Source organism: Protomyctophum bolini (assembly GCF_963924005.1).
Source record: "Protomyctophum bolini genome assembly, chromosome: 9".
NCBI lineage: Eukaryota > Metazoa > Chordata > Actinopteri > Myctophiformes > Myctophidae > Protomyctophum > Protomyctophum bolini.
In genome coordinates this window covers 4,311,797-4,336,368 of record NC_137870.1, presented here as the reverse complement: position 1 = coordinate 4,336,368, position 24,572 = coordinate 4,311,797, and the positions used below count along the sequence as shown (strand labels likewise).

At 41.9% G+C, this 24,572-nt stretch overlaps 3 protein-coding genes across 3 annotated transcripts; 1 reads left to right on the top strand and 2 right to left on the bottom strand.

Annotated features, from left to right (window-relative positions):
- Positions 1 to 73: 73 nt before the first annotated feature.
- On the bottom strand, positions 74 to 5,149 carry exosc5 (exosome component 5). Its single transcript, XM_080773180.1, has 6 exons — positions 5,015 to 5,149; positions 3,731 to 3,844; positions 3,016 to 3,137; positions 1,300 to 1,440; positions 955 to 1,044; positions 74 to 282 (listed from the first exon to the last, which is right to left on the bottom strand). The coding sequence occupies exons 1-6, from the start codon at positions 5,145 to 5,147 to the stop codon at positions 187 to 189; spliced, it is 696 nt and encodes a 231-aa protein (XP_080629306.1). The 5' UTR covers positions 5,148 to 5,149; the 3' UTR covers positions 74 to 186.
- Positions 5,150 to 7,738: 2,589 nt separating this feature from the next.
- Positions 7,739 to 19,469, top strand: bckdha (branched chain keto acid dehydrogenase E1 subunit alpha). The gene is made up of 8 exons (XM_080772359.1): positions 7,739 to 8,068; positions 10,707 to 10,883; positions 12,061 to 12,147; positions 12,676 to 12,784; positions 13,389 to 13,550; positions 13,980 to 14,186; positions 14,952 to 15,093; positions 16,562 to 19,469. The coding sequence occupies exons 1-8, from the start codon at positions 7,943 to 7,945 to the stop codon at positions 16,908 to 16,910; spliced, it is 1,359 nt and encodes a 452-aa protein (XP_080628485.1). The 5' UTR covers positions 7,739 to 7,942; the 3' UTR covers positions 16,911 to 19,469.
- A 2,001-nt stretch (positions 19,470 to 21,470) lies between these two features.
- LOC308321390 (N-acetyllactosaminide beta-1,3-N-acetylglucosaminyltransferase 2-like) lies at positions 21,471 to 23,503 on the bottom strand. Its single transcript, XM_080772252.1, has one exon. The coding sequence runs from the start codon at positions 23,388 to 23,390 to the stop codon at positions 22,050 to 22,052; it is 1,341 nt and encodes a 446-aa protein (XP_080628378.1). The 5' UTR covers positions 23,391 to 23,503; the 3' UTR covers positions 21,471 to 22,049.
- Positions 23,504 to 24,572: the final 1,069 nt, after the last annotated feature.

Sequence of the window (24,572 nt, the reverse complement as noted above, 5' to 3'; positions counted from 1 at the left end):
GTCAAAAAATGACCGGTACCACAGCGTGGTACTGCGTTCTACGAGCATGACACCAACTGCACACCACTCCAAATTAAACAAATCAAACATTTATTAATATGAACAGACTTGTATGGTCGGTGGTAAAACTAAAAAAGACAAATCAAAACAAGGAATGAGACTCCATGAGATTCTTCTTCTTCTTCTTCAGAGCGTTTTGGAATATCGCCGCCTGACGGAATCTCTGTAGAACTGGAAGATCTTCTCCGACGCATTCTGACTGACGGCTATGCACTGCTGCAGCTGTGTGGACAAAATACAGAGAGAGACGCATTCTGACTGACGGCTATGCACTGCTGCAGCTGTGTGGACAAAATACAGAGAGACATTCTGACTGACGGCTATGCTGCACTGCTGCAGCTGTGTGGACAAAATACAGAGAGAGTGTACTTTAAAGTGTACTTTAAAAAAGGTGCAACACATGACTTTTTAGGTACTAGTCCTTACCCGTTCGAATGTGTGAACATCAAATTATGTGCGGGTGATGTGATTTTACACAAAGTATGCCAACTTCCAAGAACGCGTTTTAATCACCACACGTGTGAACGTGTGCCAGAACGTAAAAATTCTCTCTTTAATTTCATATATATTTATATATTTTTTTTACGCACGAGACCTGTCAGCGGCCGTTACACACACACATGGGCTCGACCACCGTTTCAGTTGCACGCACGTGCCGACCCGTCAGCAAACATAAATAGCGTCTCTAAAAGCTGATCTACAATGTGAGCTTGTAGATATGCTATTTTCGAAAATGTTTGTAATTGTTCACCTACGTGTACTGCTTGGAAAACATCCACTGCGTAGAATTGTATACCGGTGTAGTCAAAAAATCGAATTATGTCCAATATATCCCCCTTCCGACGGATACAGTCTAGTTTTATGTCCTACCATTCGAACACATCGCCAACTCACCTCATGGACTGAAAACGATCCTTTGGTTGACGACATCATCACCCTGCGTTCCGTACTGTCTATGGCGAAGGTCATCAGAGCTCGACTTTCCTGTGAGGTCAGCAAAAAGGGGCTGGACTCGGTTAACATATTCAACTGTAGGACGTTTTGTCATTCTTCCGGTTTGAGGGAAAAGGAAGTTCCGGGTGATTCTTCCTGCCCGATGACTACAAAACAATGACTACAACATGACGCAACGATATTATCATCCGCTCCAGACCGCTTCACAGTTCACACAGCACTTTTGTAACACAGACCAGGGCTTTCCCTCCGAGGTGGAAAGCCTTGGCGACGCGAGGTGGTTACCTTCTCCTGAGCTGCAGTGGGGTCAGTGATGATGTGACCGTCGGTGTCGATGGCACAGGTGATCCCAGAGAACAGGCAGCTCATGGCCATGCCTGCGTCCATCAGAGCCATGCACGCAGCGTTCAAGCAGCACGACAGAAGCTGCGTCCTGGATAAGGAAGAACACTTTTTGGCGACAACAATTCTGACTGTCAGAACACAACTCGTATTGAACTATAGTATGATACATTTCTTTGTCAATGCATGAATCATAAAAGATGAATTAGTAAATGAAGGGTGACAACTCTAAGTTACTCTGTTGTGTTTGCTTAAATGTAAAATTCCTGGTCAGTCAAGCAAGGGCGCAATTACAGTGCACTAATGTTGCATGCCCTAGAAGTGGCTCAATGGTGACATCTACTGGTGGAATGATTTAGTGCACATTGCCTGCATTGACCCTGAGATTCTGAGCAGGCAAATATTTTCCATAAGAAATAGCAGCCTCCTGGGAGTTAGACATTGTGAGCCTGATTTCCTTTTCAACCATAATTATTGCCGTCCACATGCACTTCAAAGCTCAAAATGACTGTAGCAATAATAAAAACCACAAATGAAAGTGATGTTATATATATATATCTATAGATGTGTGACTTGTGGAAGGGCTTTAAATAACTAGAATATTCAGGATGAGAAAATGGTAATGAGAAAATTCTTAGAAAAGCACTCTTTTTGCATCTGAGAAACCTTTGCACATCAAACATCTGAACAAGCCTGAATGAAGATCGCTGTCTGAACATCACCAGAGCACAAAACCATCTCCAAGTTCACCTGGAATTTTAACAATAGAGGAGGAACATTGTTTGAACTCTTGTGCTTTTGCTCCTTTGTAATGTTGACAGCACAGTAGCTGAAGCTTGCTCTGGGCTTTCACTTCTCTGCTGTCGTGGAGGAAACCCTCATAACTCCAAAATGTTCATTTATCAGGAAATGAAAAATATAACATTTTCAGGAAATTAAGAAAACCATATATTTTTAAAACAAAGCAGTACAGCCACACCGAAGTTGGTGTTGTGACTTTAGATATTGTCAATTACTTCCATGAGAGGGGGAGAGAGGTGGTGGAGTTAGTTGCTTTAGCAGACATTTTAAGGGTCCAATGGAGTTAAGAGGTTTTGTCCAAAGCACTTTTTTACTACTTTCCATCGGTTCAATATTTTCGAAACAACACACAGACGTAAAGGGTGTTCAATAGCACTGATTTATGCAAAAAAAATATAATCTAAAACCTCAAAAATGGAGTTATGAGGTTTCCTCCCGACAGCAACGACTTTGTTGTTGTGTAAACTGTAAAGTAAAACCGATCCCACGAAATGATTAACCCATTCTGACCGGGAACCCATTTTGGTGTTAGCATCATGTTATGCTTTAGCTATTGAAAAATAGCAGATCTACAAGCTCATAGCGCGCCACCGAGTGGCGCGCTACGAGCTTGTAGGTCTGCTATTTTTGAAAAATCGAAGAACGACTGACATTTTTAGAATCTGATCTCAGGTCAGAATGGGTTCATCAGACCAGTGTGTGTCCAGTGGAAACCTCGTATGAATCTGATCTCAGGTCAGAATGGGTTCATCAGACCAGTGTGTGTCCAGTGGAAACCTCGTATGAATCTGATCTCAGGTCAGAATGGGTTAAAAAACGTACATAAAAAGTGAATTTGTACGAAAAAAAAAAGGATACCGAGCCGTCGTCGTGCACCACCTGGAGGATGAGAGTGAGGGACGAGCGAGGGTGGAGGGAGGACAGCAGAGCCGCCTCGCACGTCTCACGCACGCACTGCTCCCGCGCTCGCTCTTGGACACCTGAGGACGGAACGGGAAAAAGACGGAAGTCAGACGTTTGTCTCCACACACACACACACACACACCCATTTTGAGCGGGAACCCCTTTTGATGTTTTAAAGCATTAGCAAAGGGTGTTTTAAAGCATTCGCTTTAGCTATTGCTAAAGCTAATGCTATTGAAAAATAGCAGATCTACAAGCTCATAGCGCTGCTATTTTTGAAAATTTGTGAAAATGTGCCTCAAATCTTTGAATATATATTATTGCAGAGTGAACATTTTGACTCAAATCTTTGCTTCTGGGGAGGTCCCTGGAACAACATATTTTCAGATGGGGGGGGGGGGGGGTGGAGGCCAATTACATATACTTTTTGGGGTCCTTGACGTGAAATATTGAGCACCACTGATACAGAAACATAAGGTTTTTCAGAAAACTGCCATTTATTTTTATTTCAACGTCAGGCCTAAATAAATGGACTATTTCATACCCCTTTGACGGTGTTGTGTGACGAAAACAAAACAGCCGAAATACAAGCTCACGAGGGTCGCATTGCAACTGGCAATGAGTTTGGCTGAGCTCGCAGATCAAGACACGTCACGTCTCATTCGTTCACCTGGCAGTCCCACTTTGGGCTGTATCACCACCTCCAGCGTGGCACGGTCATAGATCTCCTTGCTGACTTTGACCTCCGCTGGGCCGTACGCGGCTGCCAACATGCTGGTGTCTCCTTCACACACACAGACACAAAGAGCACAGGGTTAGGATTACAGTACAGGGTTGAAGTATTATTATTATTATTATTATTAACAGTTTGCAGAATTACAGTACATTTCAAGCACAACTCAATACAAAAACTGTCAACTGTGAGTGGACGACGCAAAAAAGCATTACACTTGTTTACAAGAGGGTCCACCTTTTTTTTAATTATAACATAATGAGACGTACAAATATACACTTATATATAGCCAAAAACAGGAACTCATCATAGAGGGGGTAAATAACGGGTGAGGGGGAAAAGGGGTGGGTGGTGGTGTGGGGGATTCAGATTTTACAGGGGCCAGTTTCGAATTGCAACCGTCCGTAGGTGTCCTTTGAGAGTAGTTTTGACTTTTGAAGGATTCAAGGGATTCGTATGTCTTAATGACTGTTGGTAGGGCGTTCCACATTTCGGTGGCATATAGGAGCTCCCTTGTTTGTGCCGAATCTGGGTTGCACATGGTTTGTTGCACTCCCTCTGGTGTTGTGGGTGTGGACTTCGTTAACATTAAGGAAGTATCTAGGCAGGTACATGAGTATCTTGGTGCTGTATCGAATCTTGTGGACCAGACCCATTGCAAGATGCTGTACTCTGTCGTCGACCCTAAGCCATTCCAGTCTGTCAAAGTGGGCAGGGGTGAGGTGGGTTCGGGGAGTGAGGCCAAGTAGTAACCTGACCAGTTTGTTTTGGGAAGTCTGGAGCCTTGTTTTAATGGCCTAGGGTGAGGAGGACGCAAATTGTGATTGGATTGGATGAGATGATGATAAGAGCGCCCCTCACTTCACACAGGTGTGATTTTACACTTCCCAACTCCACTACATCTAAGGCAAATATTGCACGTTTGGTTTACTCCACTACAATTATTAGAAAGCTATAGCTTTATTACTTAGCAGATATGACAAAAACATAACTGATAAATAATGCAACGATACCAAACAGCACGTGAAATAATCTCAAACGTTACCAGTTGTAAAAAATAATTGAATTGTGAAAATAAACCGTATAGCAATTAAGCAACGAATCTGTTGTTGTTGTAGGCAAGCGACACCATGACAATGATCAGAGTTGGGGTACGATAACAAATCTGCTACTTAAGTGTTTACCTATCAATCGATCAATCAATCAATAATCAATAAAGACCTTGGGTGAAGGAGGCAGAGCCGTCGGGTCGGGACAGTAAACTCTGCTCACAGCCAAACTCCCTCAGTTTAACAGGATGAAGCTGCAGCTCCTGCTTCTCCATCGTGATGTTCTGTTCTGTTGACCAAGGCATGGACCGTCGCTCCTGTGTGACGTACGACTACGTTTGTGTTTTTCTGATGACGCGTTTTTTTTCATATGGCTGCGTCCCAATCCTTTTCACTGCAACCTTTCTCTTGTCGCTTCTGGCGAATATTGTATTCATATGAGACCATTTCAACTTCAGTTTATTTGACACATCAGACGTTCACATGAAAGTATTTTGAGCAAGTTTCCACTTTTTGTTTTTTTTAAATGTAAATATCTCATTATTTCTGTTCAAATAAGGCCAAAATCGAAAAAAGAAATGAAAAGAATATATAGCTTAATAGGGCAGTGGTTCCCAAAGGGGTCCGGGGACCCCCAGGGGTACTTGATGGGGTTCCAGGGGGTCCCCAGCTAAATGATAGTTTGGAACCAAATGGACCCTTATGGGTCTGTAACTCAAATGGAACCAAATGGACCCTAACTAACGGGTCCATTTCGTTCCATTTGTACACTCTCAGAGTTAAATTAACATTGATTTTACAATATAAATTGGGTGTCCCAATCATAGAAATACCATTAAATGGGTGTCCGTAGACTAATTCATGTCAAACTTGTCCTTGAAATGAAAATGGTTGAGAATCACTGCTAGAACTGTACACATCTTCTCTTATGGGGATGTCCCTGACTCCCTGGCACATATTTTCAATTGGGGGCCCACCGGCTATAGTGTCAATTTGGGGGTCCTTGACATGAATAAATGTTGGAACCACTGGCTTAGAGGTAAAAGTAGCCTATAATATAGTCAATGGTGTAAACATTAACCACTTTAGCGATATTATAGCCTATATGTAGTACCTAGCCTACAACAAGGTCACAATGCGTCACAAGTCACACATTGTGACCTTGTAGATCTGCTGTTTTCAAACATTTCAGTACTTTCAGTGCGGAAAAAATACTCTCATTTTGTACTACTAGATAGCAATTCTGTAGACTTAGATAGCAGTTGATACAGACTTATAGCATGTTATGTAGACAGCATAAGTGCATTGTATGTGCTATTGTCATAGCACGTCATAGTACATATGTATAGCATAGTAGTATAGATGTATAGCTTATATGTATAGTTTCATTATACATATTCCACTGTTACTTTCTTAGCTTACGCATGTTTCATGATAAATGTTTTTATGTGATGTATTCCCATGCTTTTTTGTTCTTGCTTAATGTAAGTCGCTCTGGATTAAGAGCGTCTGCTAAATGCCTAAATTGTAAATTGTAAATTGTAGCCTACTTAAAAGTATCAATACCACAATGTAGATGATTGATTGATTGATTGATTGAAAATTGTATTCACAGTTTGTAGAATGGTACATTTCAAATGAAAGCACAAGTCAATAGTCAATAAAACTGCTACAAGGATAAAACCAGAAAAACACTTGTTTACATCAGGGTCCTCCATCAATTCATCAGAACATTTAAAAACATACAAATATACACTTCTATGGAGGAAAAAAAAGGAAAGTAGGCCTACTCTGTAGGTACTAGTAGGTACTAGTAGGCACGTTGTGACGTTAGTAATAATAATCAAAATCTACAAAGTAGTGCTATTCATGAGAATATAATGCAAATCACAAACCAGGATATTCCTTATAGGCTACACCTGTTTATTCTGGGTCATCCATCACCATTAAAAGGTTGCTTTCCTTATCCTGTTCGCTATGTAAAGCTGTCATCATATAGAACACTTTAATTACAGATGTGACTACATATTTTATTCCCCTTCCGCAGCTGACTGGATTCATACATGGTGGGCACTGGGCAGGAGAATCATTGTTAAGGAATGGAAGTCTGATGATTTGCCTCCAGCACATGAATGTATGGTTCACTCAGCTTGGTATTGTGGCTGCTTTGGAGAAGTTATCTTTTAAGATCAGTTTGATAAATATGATTCGAAGTGGAACGTGTTCCTCAGTCATGTTGCAGGCCCTTGATGTGATCCATGGTCAGGCAGTGCCCTTTTGATTGTTCACTGTCTTAGTATACATGATACGGTTGATGATGCTATGTGTTTGGTCCTGTAAACTCATTTTTGTTTATGTTTCATTTTTCTTTGTTTATCTTGTCTATCCATAATGTCCCTGCACACATATTCTGTTGTTGTTGTTGTTGTTGCTGCTTGTGTTTGTTTCTTCTGTCTATTTGTAAAAATATCCAAATAAAGTGCTGATCATAAAAAAATTAATCTACAAAGTAAAAGTAAATAAGTGTAAGTGGAGTAAAAGTACAACATTTTCATCTGAGATGTATAGTAGTGGAGTAGAAATAAAAGGTCATTGGAAACTCAACCTAAAAACTAAATAGGTCTTAAAAGCAGTGGCATTTCTTTTAGGCCTATATTTTGAATGCCAATACTTTTGTAGTACCCTGCTTTTTACTCAGGTAACATTTCTAACACAGGCCTTTTACTTGTTATAACAGAGTATTTGAATATTGTGGTATTATTATAGGCCTACTTCTTCCACCAGGAGGCAGGAGATGAGCACTCAGTAGTACTAGTGAGGAGGGTGCATGGCGTCGGGCTGCGTCCCATTATACTGCCCCCGACGCTCCCTTGCCTTCACCAAGGGCAAGATCATCGCATCATCGACCGTCTCCTTCCTGAGAGAGAGAGAGGTGATTCGTTGCAATCGTCCCATCACATCACCGACCCTTCCGTCGCGGTGTCTGACTGTCTGACTCCAGTTGACAAGAGAAGACACTTATAAAAGTCTACTAGCTGTTCTTCTCTCATCTTCTGCGATCACAGCGCAACAGTCACAAGAGTGACAGTGAGACTGACAGATGTCGACGGCCGTGCGGAGCGGTAGCATGATGATTAAAATGTACGGCTCGTGTTTCCACGCCATCCGTCAGACGGCAGGGCTGCGGGCTGCAAGACTGCTGCAGCACAGGGCCTTCAGAGTCAATGTGAGTTGTACTGTGTCTGTATGTGTGCGTTTTTGTAAAGAGAACCCTTTATTTATTCGCTTTAGATAACATGTAAGGTCGCCTGGCTGACAGCGTTTAACCGACATTGGTGATATATTGATTCCTGTGACTCCAGAGGTCGCTGTTGTATATAGAAGGAACGGCAGCAGGAAACAACGGACCCCTTTTTATTACATTTTTAGCATTGCATGTTGTAATATTCATGCATAAATAGTTTTAAACATGTCAATGTGGTTATTTTATGTTAAATAATGTGCACCCGGCAGAAATAATCCCGAGAATTTCACAACAGCGGCCCCTGGCGTCACAGAGGTCGATATACTAACCAATTTCAGTGTAACGGATTCTCCGGCAAGCTAAACGTAAACACTTGTTTGGGTTATTGATTGTTAAACAAATGACTGTTTTGACACCAACCATAACTCTATCAAATAGTGTTGCGATGTAATGGTTTTAAAGCTAGTAGCCTAAGCTAGTTTTAGCCATAGCTAAGCTAACGACAATACGACATTGCTATATTATGATTGGCCAGACTCAGGGGTGTGTGGCGATCAATGAACGAAAACAAATTAAAAGCTTTACAGATAATTGACAATGTACTGTATATTCATTGAATGGTTGCCTGTATTGTATTGCCAAATAAGCATGCTTATTCTGATGATCAGAGACATTAATGGTGGGCCCTATTGTAAACAAGTGTACTGAGAGGAGAGGTACACGTTTAGTGCAGGGCTGACAACCCATCCTGATCCTGCAGGAGTCTCTCTCTCTCCTGGCCGACTCGTTTCCAGGAATTACATTTTGGGCAGGCAAGGTGCTTCTGCCAGACGAGTAGGATACAAAGGCTGAAAGGCCTGCATTTGCATTCCAACGGGTGACTGAGGGTCGTGCCCAATCTGTCCACTAATAGTTATCAGGTCTTTTTGTTTGGATTTTGGCCAGGCAGAAATGGATTTCCCTTACTGTAAATACGCCACAGCTCGTGGATTGTCATTTCTCCTAGAGTTGGTATCAAACTCCCCAAATTCACCAGAACACAGGACATTATGTATGTTTAAAAGTTTCTGGTGTAAGACCCCCTACACCAGTGTGGGCAGTGCAATGTGCATGCAAGCATACACTAGGGATGTCCACTTAATTAATTAATGGTTATTTAAGATGGGTCTTGCATTGCTTCAGTCATCAAATCAATTTATATAGGCCTACTTTTTGCCTTTTAATGGCCATCATTTTCCAATGCTAGGAAAGCAAATATGATAAAAGTATCAAACTATCAAAGAAGAGGCAGAGGAATTCCTTTTCAGGTTTTGTATTGGTGACGTGTGTGGTTTGGTTAGTGGACGCACACAGTTGGAGGGTGAAAAGAGAGATGGTGTTCTGGAGGTTGGTAGACAACAAGCCGGTGTGGTGAAGCATGCATGAATGAGTGAGTGCAGCTAGTCCTATTTGTAGCCTCCCACACCTGTGTGCAGGGAGCAAGCTGCCAGCCACTCAGCCTTGATTGCTGGATTGGCAGTGAGTCTCCATGGGCCTTTTGACAGCCACCCTGTATCAAATTCACCAGAACACAGGAAATTACAGGTGCAGTACTTAGTTTAGACTAGTCATTGGTTAGACCAGTCATTAGTCCTACACCTACAACCTATCTCAAACCCTCACCCTAAACCCTAAACCCTCCCACGGGGCAGCACACCTAAACCTAACCTTAACCCATGTCTAACCAATGACTAGTCTAAACTAAGTATGCACCCCGGAATTAACATCTACTCTGTTAAAAGTAGATACAACTGCATGTGTCTGATGCATGTAATGTACTGTATGTAGTAATGAGTGATGATGTAAATTTTGAATGTGTGATATTTATAACTCAGTTCAAGGCCCAAGTTGTTTTAATTGTCTTATTTCACCATCGTGTTGTGTTCTCTTGCTATTAGGGAGACATATATACAGACCACTGTTCATCAATATCATACTTCATTCCCTCAATGTAGCTGCTGAGTTGCCACAGCATACGGTTAATAATAATAAATAATAAAACTTTATTTGTATAGCACCTTTCATGACATGAAATGCAGCTCAAAGTGCTTTACAGAGCAATGGAGAAAAAAACAAAAAAACAAGAGCAGTAATGCAATACAGTGAGGACATGAATAACAAAAAGATAAATTAAAAGCAAGGGTGTAGAAGTGGGTCTTGACTGAGCTGTGCTTTAAAAATGTCTACAGAGGCTGCCTGTCGAAGGTACAGTGGGAGTTTGTTCCACGCTGTCGGCCCGTAGAAGCAAAAGCTGCTTCCCCGTATTTTTTAGGCAAAGCGAGCAGGCCAGCAGTGGAAGACCTTAGGGGGGGATCTTTCAACGTATGGCATTACAAATACGTTTGATAATCGCTACTCTGCGCAATATTGTTTTGGAAATGCCCCAAATTGCATTGCAGTGAACGAGAGCAAATCACAACTTCCCCTGGGGGTGGTGACTCCGCCCTGAATACGTGTTGTCGTGTCAGTGTATAGAGAAATAGGTACAAAGACTGTAATAGTAAAAAATATAGATAAAAATTAAAAAGTAACATCACTGTTTTTTTTTACATATCTTTTTTCTCTCTCTCTCTCTTTCCAGTCGGTGCAGCGTCAGGAGCCCTTTGACAACGCCATAGATAAGCCTCAGTTCCCCGGAGCCTCGGCAGAGTTCGTGGACACGCTGCAGTTCATCGAGCCCAACGTCATCTCCGGCATCCCCGTGTACCGCGTGATGGACCGCCAGGGGCAGATCATCAACCCTTCTGAGGACCCACAGGTGCGCTGCGTTAAAGCCCTGAGTGTTATAACCCATTTCGGGGCGGGAACCCCTTTTGGTTTTGACCAATGACAGCTCCTCCTCTGCGGTGGATGCATTTTAAATGAATGAATGAATGAAATGTAGTATTTACTTTCTAATCCGTTTTCTAATTAAATTAAGAGATTGGGGCACATCATCCAATGGATTAAAATAACAAAAGGAAAGAGACAAATATCCGTTTTGTGGGTTTGAAATTATTGCCTTTTGGGGCAGAGAAAGACCGGATTAAGGTTAGGTTTAGGTGTGCTGCCCCGTGGGAGGTTAGGGTGAGGGTTTGAGATGGTTAACATCGGTAGACAACTTGACTGCGTCTGCGTGCTTGCGTGTGTGCATTTGTTTTGATTTGGCACAGTACCATGGGTGTGTACGTATAACAAAACCATGATGCTTCTATGCAACGATTGAGGAGACAGGGAGTTCTACAAGCTAAACTAGTTTTGTGTTTGTCAACGTATAGTTTAAATAGTTGTGGTGTCAATTAAGATGTACTGTACTCTATGTTGAAACAACATACCTGATAATCATATTAATAACATAATTTAGTGATTATTGAAGGTCATGATTTAAAGGAATGCAGTGTCACAATAGTATTTTGATTAGGGTGCCCAACCTTGATCAGAGCTGAGGAGGAGAACAAGTAAATATAACTATTTACTTATTCTGCTCTCTTTAACAATTATGCCATGTGATGCCATGTTCTTTTCCACTGTGGTCATGCAGTTGACTTGACTCACACATATACCATGACAAATGTGGTACCGATATCTCATACAATACCACAAATCTCCTGCAACATATTAATGAGCATGTCATCCTGACACTATATATTTAAAATTGTGAATATTAAAATATATAATATAGGAACAACGTTCACTGGAGTTCACTGTGTTGTTGTGGAGCATTTGCTATAACAATTTAAAGTAGATAGACTAGACGCCAGTAGTGTCATTGCTGTAACTTGGTATCTGCAATGTGTTGAACTATGGGTAGCAATTAGCAGTATAATAAGTCCTTTTTAACTCTGAGAAAAGCGGAGTAATACACTTGATACATAGAATTATTGTGTTTGGCACATGTACTGTTGGATACAATGGCACAGGTTAATGGTTTGTGGTGTTCTGTTCCTTCCAACCAGTTGTCCAAAGAGACCGTATTAAAGTTTTATAAGAAGATGACCATGCTCAATACCATGGACAGGATTCTGTACGAGTCTCAGAGACAGGTGAGTGTATTTCTCTTGCAGTCTAGTGCAGTGCATGACGTATTTGCCATGTTTGTAGTTTTCTGCCTTTTTTTAAACATTTATTTTGATATTGATTTATTCACTTTCATCAATATTCTTGAGAGGTTACTGTATATATTTTGTCCTTATTAACTGTAATGCACCAAACAAGACGGAATTCCTCATTTGCACAAACATCTGGCAATATTAGGAATTCTCATTTATAAATACTAGCCCTTACCCCTTGTGAGGTATACTTTTTATAGTGTTTTTGTTTTTGAGAATTGAATCTAATCTGCTGACACCAAAATATACATTTCTTACGATTCACCAAATTTGCTCTGAACAAAACTTTATAGCTCAGTGAGATATGACAACAATGTACGGAACAAACTAACAACATAGTTATGAGGTTTCGTTAAGAGGTAAACTTTAGCTCAGTGAGATCATTGACAACAATGTATGGAACAAACTAACGGTAACAACATGGTTGTTGTGAGGTTTCGTTAACGAGGTCCTTTTCTGTAGGGTCGGATCTCTTTTTATATGACCAACTACGGAGAAGAGGGGACACACATTGGCAGCGCTGCGGCCCTCGACCCCAGTGACCTCGTCTTCGGCCAGTACAGAGAAGCTGGTGAGGATTAGGTGTTGTTTTTTGGCAGCAAATTTAGATTTTGATTGTCTCTTGAATGGGTTTTCATTTAGTTTTAGTCACATTTTAGTCACCTGGAATGTTTTAGTGTTAGTCGACTAAATATCATGAGATTTTAGTCGACTAAATCTACAGTTGATTTAGTCGAACAAAATGTATTTTGGCGGTGCCTTGATGCCGTCGTAATGACTGTTTTTTTTCTTTCACTTGCTGAAAATAGCCGCTCTACAAGCCCACTGCGACGCCTTGTGAGCTTGTAGATCGTCTATTTTCAGCATGCAGCTAATTGTAAAATGACTTATACTGGATCCCTTGTCCACTATAACCTTCCTAACATTTTAGTCTAGTTTTTATTTGTTGACGAAATTGTCAGTATATTTTAGTCTTAGTTTGAGTCATCATAGCTTAGTTTTTATTTAGTTTCCATTTAGTTTTCCTCCAGTGGAAAAAGGTAGTCGAACATTTTTCGTCTTAGTTTTAGTCATAAGGGATTATTACTGGATTATTGGTAGAATCCCCTCTTGTCTGGTGTTTGTCATTTCACTAATAAAGACCCTCAAACCTGCTGTTTCACTGCCCCCTGCAGGAGTGCTGATGTACCGCGGCTTCCCACTGGATGACTTCATGTCTCAGTGCTACGCCAACGCCGACGACCTTGGAAAGGGTCGCCAGATGCCGGTGCACTATGGCAGCAAAGACCTGAACTTCGTCACCATCTCTTCTCCTCTGGCCACACAGATTCCCCAGGGTATGTGTTGTTTATCTAGGACTGGGCGATAGGGGGACAACACAGATATCACAATATTGTATCGCCGTAGTATCACCAATTGCCTGAATATTGATATTGTGATTATGTTGTGCAGATGACTGTTAAGTTAACCCATTTTGACCTGAGATCAGATTCTAAAAATGTCTTCTACATCCTGACAGTTTTCTGAAAAAAATGTAAGTCGTTCTTCGATTTAAAAAAAATAGCAGCTACGAGCTTGTAGAAAACGTAGAAAACGTCCACAGAGAGACGTGCCCAGGACCCCTGTGTTTATTGGGGGGTGCGTACAGAATGTGACGTTCCATGCAACTTTGAGAGAATAGCCGTTTAACAGCTGTTAGTCACTACAGCGTTGACATCATCATGTAATATAATTATAATGTGTTTTCTTGTTGGTTTTCTTTTTAGCGGCCGGGGCTGCGTACGCCGTTAAAAGGCTGAACGCCAACCGTGCCGTCATCTGCTACTTCGGAGAGGGAGCGGCCAGCGAGGGCGACGCGCACGCCGGTTTCAACTTCTCCGCCACGCTGGAGTGCCCGCTCATCTTCTTCTGCCGCAACAACGGCTACGCCATCTCTACCCCGACTAACGAGCAGTACAGAGGGGACGGCATCGGTAAGAGAGACCGTCTGTTTTAAACCCTAACCCTGACCTGGGAAACGATTCTACAAAAATGTCTTCTAAATCGGTTTTTTTCTGAAAAAACCCTTATGTTTCTGTTCTCAAACATTTTCACGTGAAGGACCCCCAAGATTATATGTAATTGGCCGCCAACCTACATCTGAAAATATGTTGTTCCCCCCCCCCAGATTTGAGATAAAAACGCTCGCTCTGAAAGAATATACATTCAAAGATTTGCAACACATTTTCACGATTTTTCAAATTTTTCAAATTTCTCAATAGCTAAAGTAGAATATAATGCTTAAAACACAAAGGGTTTCCCGCACACAAAATGGGTTAACCCGTTTTGACCTGGGAACGATTCTACAAAATGTCGTTTCTTCTGAAAATGTTTCTGTGTTTTTTATGTGATTATATGTAATTGGATGCCGTCGTAATGAGTGTTTTTACACTTGCTGAAAATAGCCGATCTACAAGCTCGTAGATCAGCTATTTTCAGCATGCAACCAAGTGTAAAATGACTTATACTGGATCTCTTGTCCACTAGTCCCTTCCTAACATTTTAGTCTAGTTTTTATTTGTCGACGAAATTGTGAGTATATTTAGTCTCAGTTTTAGTCATCGTAGCTTAGTTTTCATTTAGTTTCCATTTGTTTTTGTCAGTGAAAATAGGTAGTCGACGAACATTTTTCGTCTTAGTTTTAGTCGACGAAAAAAACACTAACACACACTTGCTGTCTGTGTATATTTCCCCTACAGCTGCTCGGGGGCCAGGCTACGGCATGATGTCCATCCGAGTGGACGGCAACGACGTGTTTGCGGTGTACAACGCCACGAAGGAAGCGCGGCGCAGAGCCGTGGCAGAGAACCAGCCCTTCCTCATCGAGGCCATGACCTACAGGTTGGTTTTTCTTTTTGGGGCAGCCCAGGTGGGGTTGGGGGTATAAAATGAAAACCACTTTGTAACCGCTCCTATCCAGCAGAATAACAAACGCTCTGATACTGATATCACGAGGTTATTTATTTCCCCAAGACAACATGAAAAACTGCAACACAAAACATAAATGTTCTTTTAAACACAATTAAACATGAAATATGAATGTCCTTGTTGTCAGTCAATCGTGATGTCCTTTTAAAGTGTCCATGAATCATGAAATGTCCGTAATATATAAACAAACACAATGAGATGTACACAAACAATTGAACGATCGACAGAATTACAACACCGTTTACAGACAAAGAAAAACAACAACAACAAATAATGTAACATACCGTGTGTGCCTTCTGCAGATTATTTTAGGAGAGCTACGTTATCTTCTCTTATATTCTTTATTTAAGGACACTCTTTTTAGACTTGGGAAGAGCTCCTTGCACCACTGAAACTCAGCTTGTTCTGACTGAGTTCAGCTCACACAGGTGCAATCAATGCTCACTCTAATCACAGGGCTCTGCTCCTTCTAGGTCATAATGAACAGCAATAAAGGACAAGGCACCACACACGGCATACAAATACAATATGTACCCAAATAAACATACATACAATGTTCATATATTATACATTTTCAGAAAGGTAAGCAATAAAATATAATATTACAAAAGACCCATTGCTGGGACAGCTACACACTTATTTGTGGGGCTCGGGTGTCGCAGGGGTTAATGTACCTGTTCACCACCATGGAGTCTTAGTGGTTCGAATGCACCACAGCACATCTTTTTTTTGGCAGAGTGTGTATATACACAGGCCTGCACGCAACCGGTGCGCCAGTGCGCATGCGTCGTCAAAATGTTTTCTGCGCGGTAGATCAAAGGCATTTGCATTTGCGCACAATGCACATTTGCATTTGCGCACCAACAGCTGAGACAGTTATGTACTGTATTTAAATGTATTGTATTGACCACAAGTTGAGAAACAATGCAGTAAATGACGTGGTGACATAACGATGACGCTCGGTCGATGTCGTCAGTTACCGGGAAGTCTGGCGTCTCAAGGGAAACCGTACCGGTTTGCCTGGTTGAGTCGCTAATTATAAGGAAATGTGCCCGTCATTAATTGCATGTGTCTGCTCGCTCATACATACAGTAAAGTTACAATGAACAGCAACATGAGTTTAATATATGGAAGGTTAATTTCCCCCCCCACACCACATTGCCCCTCATGTTTGTTAATCACCAAGCATTTCCCCCAGGTGGAACTCGTTGGCTGAGTGGCCATCTCAGCCAAACGGGGAAACAGTATTCAACGATAAAATGACTGCAAAATACAACTGTGCAAGTTAATAAAGTGCCAATATGCTGTGCAACATAAGTAACAGAGGAAAATATACTTAACGTAGGGATATAATTAACTTGAACTCGACATTTCCCGACAGAATCGGCCACCACAGCACAAGCGACGACAGCTCGGCGTACCGCTCGGTGGACGAGGTGAACTACTGGGACAAGCAGGACCACCCCATCTCGCGCCTCCGCCACTACATGACGGCGCCCGGCCGCGACTGGTGGAGCGAGGAGGACGAGCGCAGCTGGCGCAAGGAGACCCGCAAGATGGTGATGGAGGCCTTCGAGAAGGCGGAGAAGCGCCACAAGCCCAACATCGACCTGATGTTCTCCGACGTCTACGAGGAGCTGACGCCCAACCTGAAGAGGCAGATGGAGGACATGCACAGACACTTGCAGCAGTACAAGGAGCACTATCCTCTGGACCTGTATGAGAAGTAATAATAACTACGGTACTGAGATCTGTTTGGGAAACACACGAAGCACGGTCAAATCCCCCCTGTAGTGTTACTACTTTATAGCTCCAGAGAGTTTACACATGTTTAGGATGCATTAGTAGGGTTGGGACTCGGGAGGGGGGCATATTTGGAGCTAGTTTGGAGCTAGCTAACCTTGAACCTTGAACCTTGACTTCATGGGCTCCGTTTTCGTCACCGCTAAACCCCCTTATCCCTAAACTTCTTTGCCTTTTTTTTTTTTTTTTTTACTATTTTGCTAAACATTTTTGAATAGTTAAAATGGCCAGTCTACAAGCTCACAACGTGTCAATGTAGATTGGCTAGTTGAACCATTAAAAATGTAAAAAAAATGTAAAATTGTAAAACAAAAAAATAAAATAAAAAAGGGTTTAGGGATAAGGGGTTTAGCGGTGACGAAAATGGAGCCCCCCCATGTCTGCTTATATACATTATTTCTACTGGTGGTTCTCAAACTTTTTACATTTCAAGGACCACCGTAATTGACCCTCAGGGAAACCATTTTGGGTTCCATTTGTACCCTCTCAGAGTTACAGACTCATAATGCTCTTATTTCCAACCCCTGATGGAATTGGACCGTTAACCCATTTTGGGGCGGGGACCCCTAGCTCATAGCTATGAACTTGTAGGTCTGCTATTTTTGAAAAATCTTGAAAATGGGGCTCAAATCTATTTGATATATTCTTTCAGAGCAACGTTTTTAACTCAAATCTTTGCTTCTGGGGAGGGTCCCTGAAACAAACATATTTTCAGATGGGGGTCGGCGGCCAAATACATATAATTTTTGGGGGTCCTTGACATGAAAACGCAGAGAACCACTGACATAGAAACATGAGGTTGAGGTTGACAGAAAACTGTCATTTATTTAGAGACATTTGTAGAATCGTCCTTTGGTCTAAATTGGGAATGAAAATCCTAAAGAATCCCAACCCTACAGTATATACATAATACAGTACATTAGTATACTCTCATAGAGTTATCCACTTTTAACCATGTCTGTCCCTAATATCTGGGGCATGTAATTATAGTCCGAAAATTCGTGCTAAACATCCTGATGTGTTGCGAGCTTGTAGAGCTGCTGTTTCCACACACTACCGTCATACGGCAACGCTTAACATAGTGAGTGGTTGAAGTAACACTGGGGCTTTACTGTGAAGGCAGTGAGGGAGAATCTTCCATCTCGTATTTGCATAAGAATTATATAGTTTTGATATGACTTGGTGAGTCTTTTTCTGCACAATAATAATAATAACGGCGAGAGAAGGATGAGCTGTATTTGGATCAAACTGTACCTCTGGGTTTTGTGCCTTACGTTGGAGAGAATGACAGATACCGGTAGTTTGAATTCTTGTGTAAAGTAGGCTTATACTGTGATTTTTACCTATATTGTCTATAACAGGATTTAAAGCTACAGTCCCGGGAATAAAATGTTATTTCCAACCAATCTGTATGTAGAGAATGTTAATGAAATATAACCAGTGGTTGTGCAGTGGTTGGAGGTAATCTTCGCAGTGGAAGCACTGGACATTTTAGACCCTGGTGTAGCCCTGAATGGATTCTCAACCTTTTTGGACCCCCAAAAATGCTTTGGAAATGTCTTACAAATTGGAGCAAATTGGAGCAATAATGGAGCAAATACTGTACATACTGAAAACAGAAGTATTATGGCTTTAATTATTATGTAGTAAACTCTTTAATTTCCAGTTTCCAGCTATTCGGTTGCAAAAAAGAAAGAAAAAAGTTACTTCTACGTTCAAAATAATCTGGAGATCCACTGCGGGGGTCGACTCGCGACCCCCATGTTGAGAACCCCTGGTGTGTAGGACACCATACTGTACTGATCGGCAAGTATTACTGCCCGAAGATGCATGAGATTGGGCACTAGAATGAGCTGCCGGCTTTAACGTCATTGCAATTCCTGTACTGTACCTCTCTCCCTCGGGGGAGGTTGTTGATGTACATACCTGTACAATGACTGTACCGGTTTGTGCAGTAACAAGTCATACGAAATAGTTGGCCCAGTTATAGCATGAATCATGCACACCGATTGTAAATCAATGCTGTAATGAAAGTTCTATTTTTAACATGCAGTTGACAGTTTGGCAACCTTGGGTCGACTTGCAAGTGCGCCTCTCTCTCTCGCTCTCTCCCTTCAGGTGACTCTCTTCCCTCTCTTCTCCTTTGACTAAGCCTACTGTAGGGACACCCAGGAGGGTTCAGTAACTGTCCTCTGCAGCCGTTTGTGGCGTTTTCCCCCACTATTCACCCTGTGTAAGGTGGAGGTTATAATATTATCCTTTTCATTTTGGAGAGGAGGTTACTTTTTTTTTTTTTTTAAGACTTAGTCGTATGTATACCTGCCCACATTTTGGAGGGTTGGATTTGTAAACGGATGCTATACTGTAACTGTTCTACTGATTCTGATACATCATATCTAATGTTTGGTGTTTTGTGCAAAAAATAAAATAAAATCTAAAAATAAAGAAATGGTCTTTTCAAAGTCAATAAAACTAAACTGATGTAAAATATCTTCCCTTTTTATTAAAACAAAAATATCAACAAGCAACAAACGAAGATCATCTACTGTACAAATGAAGCAATAAATACATGCGTTCCCAAAAAAAAATGAACAAACAAGTGACAGTGTTTGGTATGCTATTATTAACATACCAAAGATAGTCGTGCACGTTGGTTAGCAAGACCTCGTGACTCGATTCCCTGCAATGGGGCCCAACTCTGAATGATTTTGTTTTCACCCTCGGCCATTCCCTTTAAGAATGGTGTGGAACACCAATTTGCGGAAATTGGAAATTGCGGCAATTGGAAATTGTGGAAATTGCGGAAATGTTGGATTCCAGTAAGCTCCGTTCTGGGGAATGGAGCTCATAAAGGTGTCGGAGATGGACAAATTGAGCTCGTCCGGAGGAAGGTATTCCCTCGACCTCACCACCTTCGGCGGTGCTGTGGTGTGAGTCGCGTGACTGGTGGTGTCATTATTGTGCCATATTGTGACAATGACATTCCCCTTGTCTTCGGCTGGAGCGTTGCGACTGTAGACCAATTGCTGGTTGAGGATGGGATTGACTACGTATACCAAAACAAACCAGTCAGGATTGCTAAAGCCATGGCCATTTAATGCGCCTCTTTGATAACATGGAGAGGAGGTTACTTTTTCTTTTTAAAGACTAGTAGTATGTATACCTGCCCACATTTTGGAGGGTTAGAGATTTGTAAACGGATGCTATACTGTAATGCATTCAACCGTTATACTAATTCTGATATATCATATCTAATGTTTGGTGTTTTGTGCAAAAAATAAAATCTAAAAAGAAAGAAATTTAAAAGTCAATAAAACGAAACTAATGTAAATATCTTCCCTTTTTAATTAAAACAAAATATCAACAAGCAACAAAAGATCATTCTGTACAAATGAAGCAATAAATACATGCATTCCAAAAAACTATGAACAAACAAGGGACAGTGTTTGGTATGCTATTATTACCAAAAGATAAGGGTCTGTGTACAATAGCTTTGGGACAGCAAAGCGGGGAAAGAGCATCAGGTTCAAGCTATCTGTCTATTTTACATTACAAAACAAGAAATTATATGACCTAATAGAGCAGAGGTTCCCCAACCTTTTTAAAACCCATAAAACTGTGTCAGTGACCCACTGACTATAGAGTTACATCTGTTACAAATATCAGATAGGCTACAGTAGATAGAATACATTTCATATTTTCTTTTGAATAGTGTAATCTGTGCATAACTTTGAACTGAATCATTGACTTGGCATATTGAACACACCTCCTCAGCTCAACCTGGTAATCAGAAATAGGCAACATCAGATCTACAAGCTCACAGCAATGACTTTCACCACCGTTTTATATACAGTAAGTATAATATGGATTTACCCATTTTTTTGGACTGAGGTCGATTTAAAAAAAAAGGCTTCTAAATAAAAACAGTTTTCTTAAAAACCTCATGTTTCTATGTCAGTGGTGCTCAACCTTTTTCATGTCAAGGATCCCCAGAATTATCTGTATTTGGCCCACGGACCCCCATCTGAAAAATTGTTTTTCCATGCAGGGACCTCCCAGAAGCAAAGATTTGAGTTTGCTCTGAAATAATTTATATTCAAAGATTTGCGCCACATTTTCACAATTTTTCCCCCCAAAAATAGCAGATCTACAAGCTCATAGTGCGGCACTCAGTGCCGCGCTACGAGCTTGTAGTTCTGCTATTTTTCAATAGCTAAATTATAGCATAATAATTAAAACACCAAAAGGGGTTCCCGTACAGAATGGGTTGAGGTAGAAACAAAGGTGTCATTCAGCTAACAGCTGCAAAGTGAGTATGCTAGTGTATACTCTGTCAGATGATATCTGCCATTGTTCTCAGACCTATACAGTAGGCTATCTTACAGTAGAATTAGACATGGATGGAATGAAATTATGGTTAAAATATATATAAATGTATATATAATATTATAGAGAGAATTCAGATTTTGGGAGTAGGCTACCGTCCGTAATTGAGTTTTGCAGGACAACAAATGATCATACAGCAGCTGCATTGGATTGTCCCTCAAAGGAGCCAGAAGTGAAAGGGAACTATAAAATATAAAAAATATTTTTTGGCATCATCAAAAATGTAACATAATACACTGGTAATACTGATAATTATGTTTTTATAATGTGTTATTGTCAATAGCAGTGGAGGTCAGAATCATTCCACAAAATGATTATTTTTCATGAAAACATTTTTTTTTCTTCATGAAATTAAGAAAACCACAAGGGAATACTGCATCATCAAAGTTGGTATTGTGACTTTATATATTGTCAGGTACTTATTATTGTCATTACTATATTATCATTATCCCCACTTTTATCCCAATTCAGCTCAAGTGGAGTTAGGAGGTTTTGCATCTATGTTTTGATATAAGAACAGCTGACAATGAATCGTCAAGCCGCTCTGCCAGGGGGGAGATGGCAAAAACCAGCTAACTCCACCCCCATCTGGTGGAGTTAGCTGGTTTAGCACTGTCTGCATTGATTGTCCCCCAATGCGGGTGTATAACAACATTTCAGCATCATTGCAAAGGTCAAGGTCAACATCTCAAATCTGGGTTGTTAATGCCCCTCCACAGCTTCATAGTCTGCTGTGGTGTCTTCTGGTGAACCAGAAGCAGATCTTGGTGAATACAGATGTTCTCGCGATCTTCCACCCTGATATCGAAGGTCCGGAAGGCGTTATGTTGCACGGCCCTAACTCCTATGGCGCTGAAGCACATTCCGATGAAGACGTCGTCGATGGGGAAGAAGGGGATGGCATACGAAACATTATACAAGGGTTCTAGCAAGGCACCCGAAAACAGGAAGCCGCCGCCTCCTGCGTAAGGAAGGTACGGGCCGTCGTAGAAGCTAACAGGAACATAGTATTTAGATTTAGGGTCCCGAATGGGCCAGGCGTTGAGGAGAATCTGCCCGATGTAGGCCCGAGAGGCCTGAGTCGGGTCCAGAGACTTTACGTGATTGAGTATTTGTCGGGTGTTGACGAACACGTCGTCGTCCCCGTTGAACACGAAGGAGACGTGAGGACAGTTCTTCTGTGTCCATTTGAAGAACATGTGTTGCTTCAGGGCCAGGTTGAACAGAGAGTCGTGGAAGTCCCACTGAAGCACGTCGCCGAAGAACCGCGCCTCGAACGCCAGCAGCTGTCCGAGGTCGGGGTCGTCGAGTGACGGCGAGCTGCCCAGGAGAAACACCGTGCGCACTCTCAGCCCGCCCTCGTAGACCCCCTCCTTGCCCCAGGTCTCCCGCAGGGTCTGCCTCCGGACGAAGTTGCCGGGAGACGACTTGATGGCGAAGAGGAGGAAGGTCTTCCCGTCGCCCGACCGGCACTTGTTGGGCTGATCGATCAGGATGGGGGGAGATTTGCAGTCCATGCCCCGCACAAAGTCCTTCGCCACCTCCGTGTAGGTGTTGAAGTCGTGCACGTTGGTCAGCAAGAGGTCGTGACTCGACTCCCTGCAATGGGGCCAACTCTGGTTTCTGATTTTGTTTTCCCCCTCGGCCATTCCCTTCAGAATGGTGTGGAACAGGCGGTTCCAGTAAGCTCCGTTCCGGGGAATCGACTTTACGAAGGCGTCAGAGATGGTCAAATTGAGCACGTCCGGAAGGTAGTCCCTGCTCACCACCTTCGTCGTTGCTGGGGGGTGAGTCACGTGACGGGTGTGACTGGTGGTGGGGGTGTCATTGTGCCATATTGTGACAATATTATCGGCTGGAGCATTGCGACTGTAATGACTGTAGACCATTTGCTGGTTGAGGATGGGAGTGACTACGTACCAAAACAAACCAGTCACGATTGCTATGATAACGGCCATTTTAAGGCGCCTCTTTGACAACATATTGCCAAGTAGTGAATTGAACAATTTGGGCGATAACATCCAGCGAGGTGATCCAGACAAAGAGGTGATCCAGACTCTGGATAAATATGCAGCGAGCTGTCTTCAGTTGTCACCAGATGTGGAGTCCCCAGCAAACCAGTGGCCCTTTGGGTGTGCCTATCATTGAGAAAAAACAAAAGAAAAACATTTAAATATATTATGCAAGTAAGTAAGAAGTAAGTAAGAAGCAGAAAGTGTCTACCCTGCCTTTTTTCCCTTCTCACTAATTATTTGATCTGTCCAAAACATTGTGTTTATTGTCATGATTTGTCACAAACGTCGTTAAAATAAAATACTTTTTGAAAGTCTATGAGGAAAATGAACGGGGAACAACTGAAACCGTGCAGGTCTTCCAGAGGCCCCCCTCCTTTGCCCGAGCTATACACCAAACCTCTTCACAGAGAAAGAATATAAGCCACAAGCTACAACGTGACTGACATGTTGTGAGCTTGTAGATCTGTTACTTTTGCCAAATGTTTGCCTAGTTTTACGAAATGTGCCCGTCACCGTGTTAGGGTTCAGCCGCTGATGCCCGAGACATTTATCTCTTTTGTCAATTTTGTCCACTGAATCCAATCTGAGAACCCATCGTCAAAAAACAAAGGAAAAACAGTGTCCTCTTTTCCCTTTGAATTTAACAGTCTGTCTTGAGAGAGAGAGACTGTAGTCTGAATCGAACTTGCACTCTGAGGCAACTCGGCCAGATTCTCACGGATTCATCATGGAAATGAAATATCAAGTAAAACGGGTTTAACTCCTCTCCCTCATCGATGAGCCTGACTCTGTCCTAGGGTAGAGGGAATTCTTATCAAACCTGTGTATCTGCATACGTGGCAATTTAGCTAAATACTAGTTGTGTCATCGTCAAACGCTTCTGACAGGTAACATGACCGGTTTCATCCCACCCACATACCGTATCTGCATACCTTCGATAGTGAATGGCTAAAGCCTGAGTTACACCTAGCACATTGTGTTCCTCACAACAACAACAAAACAAGCCCTATTGTCATCCATTTTACCCTTACTTACTATAGAACAAATTCCACCTGAATTGTTTAAATTGTGTATACAGTGTTCTATAGTCTAGACTCTGATATGCCTATTTTATCTGGGGACCCCCCCAGACCTGTTCTGCCTCTGCAGCCGGACATCCTGTTTCTGGCTGGTTTGGAGAGTCTGTTA

Coding starts and splice junctions, on each gene's coding strand:
- exosc5 (XM_080773180.1), bottom strand. CDS start 5,147: ATGCCTTGGTCAACAGAACAGAACATCACGATGGAGAAGCAGGAGCTG. Junction 1,045..1,299: donor CCACTGCAGCTCAGGAGAAG/GTAACCACCTCG, acceptor CTGACCTCACAG/GAAAGTCGAGCTCTGATGAC. Junction 283..954: donor GATCGTTTTCAGTCCATGAG/GTGAGTTGGCGA, acceptor TTGTCCACACAG/CTGCAGCAGTGCATAGCCGT.
- bckdha (XM_080772359.1), top strand. CDS start 7,943: ATGTCGACGGCCGTGCGGAGCGGTAGCATGATGATTAAAATGTACGGC. Junction 14,187..14,951: donor GTACAGAGGGGACGGCATCG/GTAAGAGAGACC, acceptor TTTCCCCTACAG/CTGCTCGGGGGCCAGGCTAC. Junction 15,094..16,561: donor ATCGAGGCCATGACCTACAG/GTTGGTTTTTCT, acceptor ATTTCCCGACAG/AATCGGCCACCACAGCACAA.
- LOC308321390 (XM_080772252.1), bottom strand. CDS start 23,390: ATGTTATCGCCCAAATTGTTCAATTCACTACTTGGCAATATGTTGTCA.